At 37.4% G+C, this 12,838-nt stretch overlaps 1 protein-coding gene across 4 annotated transcripts in view; it reads left to right on the forward strand.

Moving 5' to 3' along the window:
- MTMR1 (myotubularin related protein 1) overlaps nucleotides 1–12,838 on the forward strand; it is a 38,280-nt gene that overhangs the window by 16,530 nt on the left and 8,912 nt on the right. For all 4 annotated transcript variants that reach the window (XM_080554005.1, XM_080554006.1, XM_080554004.1 and 1 more), the window contains 4 exons: nucleotides 1,526–1,732; nucleotides 2,561–2,653; nucleotides 7,897–8,010; nucleotides 9,463–9,639. In XM_080554005.1, the coding sequence (XP_080410131.1) occupies nucleotides 1,526–1,732; nucleotides 2,561–2,653; nucleotides 7,897–8,010; nucleotides 9,463–9,639 (591 nt within the window). The remainder of the gene's footprint in view (nucleotides 1–1,525; nucleotides 1,733–2,560; nucleotides 2,654–7,896; nucleotides 8,011–9,462; nucleotides 9,640–12,838) is intronic.

Below are 12,838 nucleotides of genomic sequence, written 5' to 3' on the forward strand. Positions count from 1 at the left end.
GCAGAACCTGTGTTGTCAATTATTTTTAAACCAATTCTCATTTTCTAACCCAACTAAAAGCCAATTATTCATTAGTAGCCCTAACTGAAATATTGTGATGGCTGCTAAATTTTGAAGAATCTATAAAAAATAATGATCTTTTGTGGAGGAAGCAGTTCTTTTTTTTCTAAAGACTTTTGTCCAAAGTAGAATAAAATGCTTTGTTTGCTCCACAGATATTAATAGTAACTCTGTTTTCCGTCTCCCATTCTCTGCTTATTGCCTGTATGCGTTCTAGCCTTTTTTTTCTCAGCTGTACTTCCTCAGAGGCATCCGTATTCTCTTTAGGACAATAAAGCAAACTATTTCATACCTGTATGTTATACAGATCATTTTTCTGGTTTTATCGAAGACCAAACTGGTTTAATATTTCAGTGCAGTAGATCTTCATAACTGAAGTAATTGGCAGTTAACTAGTTCAAGACCACAAGGTTTATTCTCTCATACAAGCTTCTGTAGTGCTTCCTGGTATTTCTATCCTGGCATCCTTCAGTTGTACTGTAAGACACAATCAGTGAAAATTATCTCTAAAGCATGGTTTTGGAATGGCTTCAAAGACTGGTCTTGTGCACTTCTCCCATGGATGTAGGCATTCCTTCTTCCCAGAAGTTGTTTTTACATGCCTGGGAAGGGATGAATGCGAGTATTTTGCAAGTTACTGTTTTCTAATGTTGGAATGTAGAGATACAAATTTCTCCTGTGGTCCTGTTCTAGTGTGTTTTTCCCCCCACGTTTTACAGTGCTATCATAGGTTGTGTTTTAGAGACAGATCTTCACAGGGGAGAGAGTATTCTAATCTTTTAATAAATCTAGAGAGCAACCAAAGAAAACTAAGAGAGGGTTCTTTGTGGGGGAGACAAGAAGTTCACACAAGTAGTCTCAGTTCTGTGCCATCTCTCCTTTGCTCCCCAGCGTGCCTCTGAACCCAAGTTATTAATGGCCTGCGCGCGGGTTGAATACTGTGTATACTTCATACACCAACAAATCAGCACAGGCTCCTAGCCAGCAATTTGTTTTTGTTTGGGTTGTGTTTTGGTTTAGATTAGCTGGATGGTTTGTCCCTTTCTCTAAACTCAGTAGTTGAGAACTGAAAGCTGAGGAAGAAAGAGTGTTTGCTGTGATGACGAACATTGAAAACACTGAACCTTCAGCCTTTGAAGTACGTTCCAGTATTTGCATCTATTTTCATCATGACACAGAATTTCAGATTTAATTTAGAGAAGGGATTCCCAGCTTCTCTTGCTCTGTGCTAATAATGGAGGCCTGGTAGCAGCAGCGTGCACGTGGTTTAGAACCGGCTTTGTACCTCTAGGTACATGCATACCACCATTTGGAAATCTCTGATTTAAAGCAATATTGTCCGGATGATTATGTAATTAATCTGAACATTTTGAATATGTTAACTGTGAGAGTATAAAATGACAACTTTTTTTTTGCAGAGTTTTGGTTAGTATTTAATATGCTTGTTTGTTTGTTTTTATTTAAGATGCTTCTTGCTGGAGCAGTAAGAATTGCAGATAAAATTGAGTCTGGTAAAACATCTGTGGTGGTACATTGCAGCGATGGTTGGGATCGAACTGCACAGCTTACTGCACTAGCTATGCTTATGCTGGACAGCTATTACAGAACTATCAAGGGGTTTGAAATCCTTATAGAGAAAGAATGGATAAGTTTTGGACACCGATTTGCAATGGTAAGGTGAAAGAATTTGTGTAGTTTGTCACCTTCTTTCATTTTGAATAATGTGTTTTCTCACATTAGTTTACTTTTTTGTTATTATATCTGGTATCCTTCCTTTAATGGTGTGAGTGTGTCAAACTATGTAAAGGAGAATTGTGAGCTATTCTTTTTTAATGGGAAATCTTTGTGTGATGTATGAAAGATATGTCTAGTATAAAATAAATAATGAAATGCCTTTACCTTAATGGATAAAAAAAATCACATGACTGTTATGAGGAAGAGAGATTGTAACACATTGCTTCATCTTTAACAATCTTAAGAATGGAAAAACAGGTATAATGTTTAAGGTGTCCAGAAGGTAAGATCACTGCAAACATTGCTGTGACTTAACATTGCCATGTTTATTTAACACGTGGGCCGACAGGGAATTAGGGCATAAATTACTATGAAATTTTTGTGGGCTCTGACTTGAGGTTGGTTTAGGGGAAATGATATGTACTTAGGGCAGGTGGATATGGAAGAATCATTGTTTCAGTACAGTCGTAGTAAATACCTACCAGTTTGACCTACTGATAGAAATAAACATCTGTGTAGTGGAAGATGGGGAAACAACTGGGAGAGGTTTGCTGACTGAGTGCCTTTATAGGTCTTCTGAACAGGGAAGGCATGTCCATAAGTGAATATTAGGAGTGAATATGCATTTTTAGTAGTTGAAAAATACATGTTAGCTTTATGGAAAATTTGCTTGTCTTGTTCATCTTTGGAAAATATCAGCATTGAAGTGTTGGGGTGAAGCTGTAAATACACTAGACTGAAATGAAAACCTTATTCTGACTTTCAGAGAGTAGGACATGGAGGTGATGATCATGCCGATGCAGACAGATCTCCCATTTTCCTTCAGTTCATTGACTGTGTTTGGCAAATGACAAAGCAGGTAAGTTGCTTAGTACATTTCTATGAGGTCTTGGTCTTTATCTTGGAAATCTAATTCCTGTAGGAGAATACATTCCTTGACAGCACAATACTATGTATTCCTGAAGTTGGTTTTGCTATGGTTGTGTACTACACATACTTCAGGGGAACCTTTTGCTCAAAGTGAGCCTAATCTCAGATCAGTTTAACAAGAGCAAGTGCCAGATTCTGCACCTGGGAAGGGGCAACCCTGGCTATATGTGCAGACTGGGGGACGAGAGGCTGGAGAGCACCCTGCAGAAAGGGGTCTGGGGATTTTGGTCGATGGCAAGTTGAATGTGAGTCACAGCATGCACTGGCAGCCAGGAGGGTCAACCGTATCCTTGGGTGCATCAGGCATGGCACTGCTAGCTGGTCAAGGGAAAGGATTGTCCTGCTCTTCTCTGCGCTGGTGCGGCCTCACCTCAAGCACTGTATGCAGTTTTGGGCACCACAATGTAAGAAGGACTTAAACTATTGGAGAGTGTCCAAAGGAGGACAGCTAAGATGGTGAAGGGCCTAGAGGGGAAAGACGTATGAGGAGTGGCTGAGATCCCTTGGTTAGTTCAGCCCAGAGCAGAGCAGGCTGAGGGGAGGCCTCATGGCGGCCTGCAGCTCCCTCACGAGGGGAGCGGAGGGGCAGGCGCTGAGCTCTGCTCTCTGGGGACAGCGACAGGACCCGAGGGAACGGCATGGAGCTGGGACAGGGGAGGGTCAGGCTGGGTGTGAGGGAAAGGTTCTGCACCCAGAGGTGGTCGGGCACTGGGACAGGCTCCCCAGGGGGCAGTCACAGCACCGAGCTGCTGGAGCTCAAGAAGTGTTTGGACAGCGTTTGTACCTACATGAATATAAACTTCAGATTTCTCTGTGCTTTTATATGGGGACTCTTTAATGGTGTTGCTGAAACTCATTGTCCACATGGAGAGTTCCAAGTAAATTAGGAGTGCTCGACTTTTCTTTCTTTCTTTCTCTCTCTCTTCTTCACTCTCCTTGAAGCCTAACATTGATCTGTGCTGGCTGTTACAGTAAAATCTGAAGTACTGAAGTCTGTATATTATGTGATTTGTTTTGAGGAAAGGAAGATAAAGGTCTGGTTCCATGTAAAGCTAGCATTCCCAAATCTCTTACCTCAGTCTTCTTGTTCTGAACGCGGTTCTTAAAAACCCTGCATCACAGTTTCCAAAACTTGTATTCAAAACAGTTGTCTTATGTGCATTACGAAAGCTCCCTGCTGTAATACTGGGCCCTTGTCCAGAGTTGCTTGAAGACTTTCTCTTTCCGTGTATCTGCATTTCAGCATTAATGTGCTGTTTATTATGGCTGGAAAAAAAAAATGAAAAATTCTGCCCCTCTCTCCGAGGAAAGCTAATAACAATAGCAAAGAGAGAGTTCTAAACACCTGGTAGGAACAAAAGTCCTCTGGGGAGGTCCTTAATTAAGAGCAGCTTCTTCTATTTTTGTGATCTCCCTTGCTGCCTCCAATTTCTTGCTATAAACAGTTTAGTTCCCTCTTGTTAAAAAAAAATAAATAAATAAAAATAAAAAAATGGGGCGGAGCTATGGAATATTTAGCCAGTACCACATCTGTTCAAAACCTGGATCCAGAAACCATTGTGAAATTCATGAACAGCAGTGGCATTGAAAAATCATTAACGTTACAGCACGAAAAATTGAAAACATCATTCCTGGAGAGTTCTTGACCACTTATTTTTATTTTTCAGTTGACTTCAACACCTAGAGATTACATTTGAAGATTGTGATTACTTTGACATAGATGTAGGAAAACGAGGATTCTATTTTATCCTTGTGCAGATCACTTGCTCGTAAAACAGTGCTAGTTTCGTGCTTTAGGATCCATGGCAAACATATGAGAAATGTTCCAAAGCTCAAACAAGCGTTAATGACTGGGAGGGTGTGTGTGTAAGGGCTCGTGCTTGGGCATGGGCTCAAAGCAAGCAAATTTACTTTTGTGTTCTGAGAATTACATTCTTAAAACATTCAACTTAATATAGCAAGAGAATTTCTAACTGCCATCTAAGATGCAGACATCTGGATAGCTTCAGACAATGAAACTTAATCTTTGACAGCCTTATATTTCCCTGTTTTTTTTACAGTCTTGGTGACAAACAAATACAGTAATAGAGAACTTGAGAGAAGTACAATGCTATCAGATTTAATGAAAAAACATGATGAAGTGATTTCCCTTCTCTGTTTATAAATTCTGATGATTTTGAGCAGCAGATGTCAAATTGGAATGGCCACATGTGATCTGATGAAATACTAAAGCCCTGTTAAAAATCAAACAAAACTGCAAAATTTGCATGTTCAAGCATTATCTTTCTACCTCTATTGCACAGTACCCACAGAGGAGGAAGGTATGTTGGTAAAAAGCTGCATTGTGTTTATTAACAGATGTCAGCAGTTGCCAGAGATGCATTCTGGATTAATTTCTGTAATGTACTTTGTTATGATATCCTGCTCAGTTAACATAATTCAGTCCAATTCCACAGTCATAAGGACTATTCAGCAGAGTGTTTCAACTTTAAATGTTACTATAGTACACAATGAGTTTATTGATTATAAAATGAAAAAGCAAGTTTATTTTGCATGCCTCTGAATCAGATGCCACTTGGCATCATCAGACTTCTTAAACAAGAGAATTCTTCTTTTAAGTACCTCCTTGAAAAAGAAAAAAACCAACATCAACAAAAAAAAACGCAACTCCAGAAGCATCAAGTGGGAGTTTTTAATGACCCATGTGTTCTCTCGCAATTAGTGGATTTGACAAGAAGTAAATTTTCATTTGGGGAATTTTTCCACCTGAATCTTCAAACAGACGCTAATGGGCTTGGAACTACAGAGCAAAGAATTTTTAGGTCAGTGGTTTTTCAGCAGCAGTAATAGAAGCTTTACAGTCTTGATACATCAGTTCCAACAGTACAACTCTTGTATTCAAAGGCAGAGTTTCAATAAAGTGCTATCACTTATTAATAAATTAGTTGCAGTGCAAGCACTGATGTATGGAATTTTGAATATGCTTCACTGGATCGGAATAGCAGCCGTGTCGGCATCCATCTGATTAGCATGGACCCATCACAAGACAGAACCCTAATGTGACAAGGCTCATTAAGGGCTTTCAGTTAAAGAGAGTCCCTTTACGAGAGGCTTTGTCCTCAAAGTTATTTCCAAATATCATTTTGATCCTTTGTAAATTATTTTTGTTTTATGTATCTGATTGCCGCTTTGAACTGGATGCAGGAGATTGAGATCTGTGAAGTACTGAATTTTCTCCTGACTAGCTCTGGCATACCTGCTTATCAGATTCACGTTTGTTTGTTTTAATCATAGATACACTGTTAAGATTGTTGTATTGTAATTAAGTTCTGGCATGATTTCCTAAGAGAAGGGAGTGCTGCTAGTGATAACTTTGGGGCATGACTGAAAAAAAGAATTTGATAATATCAAGTTTCTCTGTGTTTTATAAAAACAAATGGCTAGGTGATTGAAAACAAACTGTTGATTTGTGAGAGAAGCCCCAGTGTGAGCCCTGCACCCCATTGAACAGTGCCTAATCCATAGCAGGGTCAGCAGGAAGGCTCCATTCTTTCTGTGAGCCATGATGTCAATAGTTTCCTTACGCAAAATTTTCAGTTGAAAGTTGGTATATCTTGGCTTGAGAAGCCTTGGAAGGAGAATGTTTTAGCAATGTTTGACTTAAATCAGCCTTCTTTTAAAAGAGCATTGCTTAAAACTTAGATCTTTCTGGTTTTAATACAAGCACAATCGATGCGTGTTATTCAACTTACTTTCAACATGCTTGAATATTTGCCCTTCATAAATCACAGATGACATTGAGGAGGAATTCCTGGATCAGCTAGTTCATCCACAGTCCCAACTGCTGGGTTATTCCTCCTAGGTATACTTGTCTTCTTTTGTCATTTTTGTGTTTGAATTAGCTCTTGAATCACTCGTGCCAAGGTGTTCAGTGTTCTTCAGTGGCACAAGCCAGAACCCAGTTCTCTGCTTCACATCTGAAACATTGACTGGAGAGTTCTGCATATGGAATGAAATTCTTCATTATGAATCTACAACACTGCATTTTAGACTACTGCAAACACTTACTCCTTCAGTGGGAATGAAAAAAAATTGGTTTCGTTTGTCCTAAAAGCGTCTTCTAAAAACACTCTAAAAACACAGGTAAATTACAGAAATGCTACTTTTAAAATTTTCGTTTAGTCTTCTAAAAATGTTTATCATCCCATATCTGTGTTTGAGGCCCTGTCACACTGAACACAAAGTTATTTTGCCACACGAAGCAGTTCTCATATGTAGTCCTACCATAGAATATGATTGAAGAAGGACTTTTCCACCTGAATAGGTAGCAGCCCATACTCTTTGTATTAATTCCTTCCTTTATGACTTTTGAAGCACTACAGATTTAAGATACATCTTAAATATTTGTTCTGTTTTCAAATTTTCCATTTTTTTCCTAAATATGTCAGGTAACCTCTATTTATGAATAAAATAGCTAACAGCGATCAGTGAAATAACAGTTCTTATATACAGGATTTACTTTCTAATGGAGCAAGAAAAGGGATTAAAGGATTATTGTACATAGCTGATGGTAAACTCAAGGGGTGAAATTGAGAAAAATAACTTCTTTGGGTAAAAAGTGAAAGAAAGGTTTTAAATATATTAGGTGTATTTTATGTGCAATTGTATTTATTATCCAATTCATTGCATGTTAGAATAGGAAATTAAGCTCTTAAATATCTGTTGTTTTTTTGTTTGTTTTTTCTTTCAAAATGATTTCTTGTTCTGTAAGAAAAGAAATAAAGCTTATGTTGAAGACAGTTTGGGGTGTGTTAGAACCAAATGTTGCTAGACAGGGCTCCTTATAACGAATTGCTTTCTGTCACCAGTTTCACATTAGCTAACATTTTTATGCTTATATACTAGTGTACTTGCACAATGAATGTAAGGTTCGTCTCCAAGGAGTATATATATATATAGAAGTATGTAGAAGTATTATAAAGAAGTATGTAGGTGAAATGTTTTATTGCAGTGGGAGTTACAGAGATTGCTGAGTTTTCCTGAAAATAATCACTAAATGAGGAAAAAAAGTCTCATCTGAATCTTTTGGTTATTTCTTACATGTGAGTTTCTTCCTTACTACATTGCTTAAAATGTAGTTTAAAGTAATTTAACCATTTATTTTAATTTCAGTTTCCTGCAGCCTTTGAATTCAATGAGTTATTTTTGATCACCATTCTGGATCATCTTTATAGTTGTCTCTTTGGGACTTTCTTATGCAACTGTGAAAAAGAGAGATTAAAAGAGGTAAATAACTTCTGTAATATGCATTCTTAATTTGTTGATTTTTACATGAAAATGCTTAAGATACGTGACCTAAAAACACTTAAGCTGGATTTTTTGATAAATTTGCCATATAGTCTTCAAATACAACATGAACATTAAATTTCATGGTACGAGAAATACGTCCTGAATGCTCTACCTCTGAGGTGCCACTCATTTTTCTTCAGTTATCATCTGTTGTGGGTTTTGTGGGTTTTAGAAAATTAACTTTCAGATATTTCTGACCAACATACACAATTTTAAGTAAACATTATCAAGTGATACTAACATTTCTTCAGCTATTTCCAGAGCAACTCCCATGCGTGACTTTGCAGGTCACTTTAGGACATAATTTGATTGACCCTGTGGTTAAAGACCAGGGAAATTTAAAACGCCTAAATGAATGAAGATAGGGCTCCATGAAATACTTTGAGTTTGGAAAAAATGATTAAAAAACAAAAAAGTTTGTTAGCATACTTTTGCTTACTTTGGGCTTTGTTGTTTATAATACTTGCTCTAACGCAAACATGAAGTAACTATTCCTTGGCAGATTCAGCTTTGTTATTTTTCTAGTTTGTCTCACTGCTTCTGTAGGGAAAAAGTTGCATGCAAATACCACAAGATGGAGCTGAATAACACATTCTCGGCAAATACAGGGTTTCCAAACAGCTTTTTTTCATAAATGAGTAGTCATATGCAGTTCTCAATAAAGAAATGCAATTTAAGACACAGCGGTAGTAGAAACACATGCTTTACAACACTGAAGGAGTGTAAAATTGCAAGATGAATCTGATTTAAGTTCAGATTTAAAAACTTTGATCTGACTGTTTATGCTGATTACATTTAGAATAATACAACTTTCTGAACTGCAAGTAAAGCTAAAATAGGCATCTTAAAGTATGGTATCAATAGATAGGAGCAAATAGTGCTAGTAGGAGAACAGAATAATTATTTTCCACAAATGCTGTTTTGGATCTATCAAACTACATGTTCTCTTCACTGATTTTCTTTTCAAGGCTAATTTAATTTCAAATCTTTTTGAATTGGTCAGTGTGTAACCATAGGTTTAAGGAGCTGTAGACATTGCTGTAAATTATGACCACTGTAGCTTTCTTTTGCTCAGCTAGACCTTGGTGTCTTTGAAAATAATATGCATGAATCTCCTAAGTTAGCCTTGGAAGGGAACAAGAGTTAAAAGTTTTGACCAAGTTTTAAGGCTATTTAATGATCAGCTACTGGAAGTGTTTTCAGAGTGCTGTTTTGCAGTAGATAAGGTAATTTTCATAAAGTTACTGATATATAGATATTAACCTCACATTTTAAGATTTTGCAGTCTATACAATCTATATTTTTTTTGCTTATCTATCTATATTTTTATAATCTATCTATATTTTTGCAATCTATATAATCTTTTTTTTTTTTTTTTTTTTAATTCAGGAGCTAAGCACAAAGACTGTATCGCTGTGGTCCTATATAAACAGTCAGTTAGATGAATTCACAAATCCTTTCTACGTAAACTATGAGAACCATGTCCTGTATCCTGTTGCTAGTCTGAACCATTTGGAACTGTGGGTCAACTACTATGTCAGATGGAACCCAAGAATGAGGCCTCAGGTATGAGCTTTCACATGACTTTTATGTTTTAGTGAAAAGTACAGAGAAAAATAAAATTACTCTTTTTCATAAGGTCAAATGCAGTATTTCATTTCAAAGTACTCTTTGTCTGTTGCTGATGGGGAAAAGGGTAATTTTCTAAAACAAGGTATGGGATATGTTAAAACTTGGTAAAATGTTTAATGTTCATTAAAGACACCAGTAGAATAGTGTTACAGTATCACTTTACTGACTTGTGAAAGGTGACATTAACAGTCTTTGTTATCAGAAGATTACTTTTATAACACTTCTATAATATTTTATAGCACTTTTTAATACTTTTATTGCCTTAACCTTCTCATAGAGTTTAGTATAACTTTCTTTAATCATGTTTTGCCATTTACCAACAATGATTTAAAATACAGCAGTGGTTTGTGAAGGACTTGGACTACACACCAACTCATTTGTAGGTGCTTACTGTCTTACAGTACTTGTTTTCAATTGACCTTTCTGTTTTCAAGTTGGCATGCTAAAGATTAAACAGTCCCTATACATGCTCCTTGATTCATCCCGTATTTGTTCTTATAAGTAATGTCTGCTATTCAGATAAATCTCTGAATCTCATCAAACGAATGCTCTGTATGCTCTGTGAATTCTGAAGAAAGAACAATCAGCTTGTTTCGTAACCATAATATATCTGAGGGTGCTACGCTGTCTCTTTATTAAGGTAACATTTCAAGGTATCCCCAAGCGTATTATGATAAATTACCTGCGTTGAGTGACTGTTTGAAAGCTGCTTTCATCTTCTGGCAGTTAGCATGAGATGTGAGTTCCAAATTTATTAGACACCCACAAGTCACAGGCTGTTTTAAAAGATGTGTTCCTAAGTAAGTTTCAAGGACAGAACACTGGTAGAAATCCAGGCATCTGAAAAATACCTTTTAAGATACAGGGGAAGTGTCGATTGCTTGCTTTCTCTCTGAAATGTTTCCCTCACTTGTTCTATTTTGGTTGCTGTAGTCCTATAAATGTTAGGTATCTGTTTCTAGCACATGTTAAAACTTGAAATAAGGTGTATTTTAATCTTTGTGGTTTTGAAGTAAAATTGTCAACTGCATTTTAAGAACATGTCATCTTCCCTTAGCCTATTTGCTGGAAAACATTTGTATGGTTTGTGCACACTTTAGTATAATTGACCTGCAGCAATGTCAGGTTATCACTTGTATTTAATTGGGATCTATAGGCCTGAAAGTGGGCAGACTGTGTAAACATACCTGAAAGTCAGTCCCTGTCCAAATGAAATGAGTGGTGGGGAAGAGATGGCATAATGAGAAAATACAAGAACTGTTTGGCCACCAAGTTATACTTGGTGGCAAGCTTTGCTCGCCACCTCTCTGTCGGAGGCTCCGTAAAGAAAAGATTACATACAATGGTACATCATTTGTGTGTTTTATGGAAGGCTGATTCGGGATTTTTGATGGTATTTATTTGTATCAAGAGCCCCGTGTTAGGATTATGGCCACATTGCAATGGATCCTGTGCAAATAGGTGACACGCAGCCTCCTTCCAGAGGGTTCAAAGAGCAAGTGTCTTGATAAGTAACAGTGAGGAAAACCGTAGGTTAAATGTGGATATCTCCTGCAGATTCCCTTTTTTGCTAAACTGTGCTTCAACAAGGTCATTCTAAGTCTTAAGTGAAATAAAACGTTCCTTGGTTTCAGTTTAGAGGTGTTACATCATTATTGACTTCTTGTCCCAAGAAAATCAGATAGATTTTAGTCCTATCATATTTAAATTCATTGACTGGGAACAGGGATTTTTTTCAGATTTGCCCTTTCCTGGGGTTGGAAAAAAAGTGTATTTATATGTGACATGTGGAAGATAAGCTCCTTCATTCTTCTATACAGAGGTGTGTGCTCTGTGGGTACCTGCATTTACAGATGAATCTACTGGCCTGGAATAGATAAGATAGTGTGATGCTCTTGATTTTTTTTTCAGATGATGCCATTTATTTGTCTTTCCTTTCCTATGTAGCCACTCAGACCTCTTCTTTGCAGTGGTCTGAGAAGTTCTGGCTGCAAGATGTCAGTTAGTTTTCTGCCTGGGCAACTCTGGAGGGTGGGGGGAACACAACGAATGATGTTTCCGAATGGCTTCTGCAGGGGCAGTATTTTCAAACTAGTACACACTTTACAATTCATATGTGCAGAGCGTGAGTAAAAATTCTGGTCCTTTCAATTCAAGCCGTGGCTTGCTCTCTGCAACGGAAGGACAAGAATGTATTTTAGTTGATAATTTGCATCGTCCATTAGGATATGTGTAGTTGTTTTTATGGCTACCCTTGGAGTACAGGGCTTCAACTTGTTTTTGTTTTATTTTTTTTAAATTTTTCTATACCTGCAATTTTTTTCTTTTTCTTATTTTTGAATGAGTTTTCAAACTCATTCCTTTTTGTGTGTGTGCAGACTTTGATTCAGAACTTAAGACTAGCACTATCTACGACAAATGAATTCAGTTCAACCGGTGGGATAGGATTGTCTGCTACAGGCAGTCTTCAGAGATTCCACGAGCAGCCAGGGATAGTCTGTTCACAGGTTAATAGCTGGCTTAAAAAAAAGGAAAACAAAAAGCAGGCATAAATAGCTGTTTGTACAGTGCATGCAGAAATTATCTGGAAAGCATATAAATAGGTTACCATGATTGCTGCCTTTTTTATGCTGTGTAGAAATTGCAGAAGAATCTGACGCAATGAACAGTTAAGTGATCAGATCTCAGCTAAACTTCAGTGTCATTAAACAAAAAAATTGCTCATTTAAAAGGACAAATAAGATGCTAAATGGTACTGGAAAAACAGTTGAGATTAAAATGGAAAATATAATTACTGAGACGCGTTGTGTTGCCACATACTGGGTATAACTTGCTGTCTGGCACGTGGGGTGTCCATAACCATTATACCTGCCTTCAGTCAAGATGTCCAGCATTTTCTTCTCTGATGTTGACATTGGTTGTAATATTTTTAAGGTTTGCACATTTGATTTAACATTATTTTGTGTCAGGAAAAGGCTGTCATATGGCTCTGGAAATGCTTGGCATTGCTGGTCCACGATCCGTGGTTTTGAGTCCATCTTTTTTGTGTGAAAGAATGAGGCAGGAGACGTCAGGAGAAGGAGCCTTGTGGGTTAGGTACTTGAGTATTGCCCTGGATAGCTAGATTTCATCC

This window comes from Anser brachyrhynchus, assembly GCF_964034855.1.
Source record: "Anser brachyrhynchus genome assembly, chromosome: 13".
Lineage (NCBI taxonomy): Eukaryota > Metazoa > Chordata > Aves > Anseriformes > Anatidae > Anser > Anser brachyrhynchus.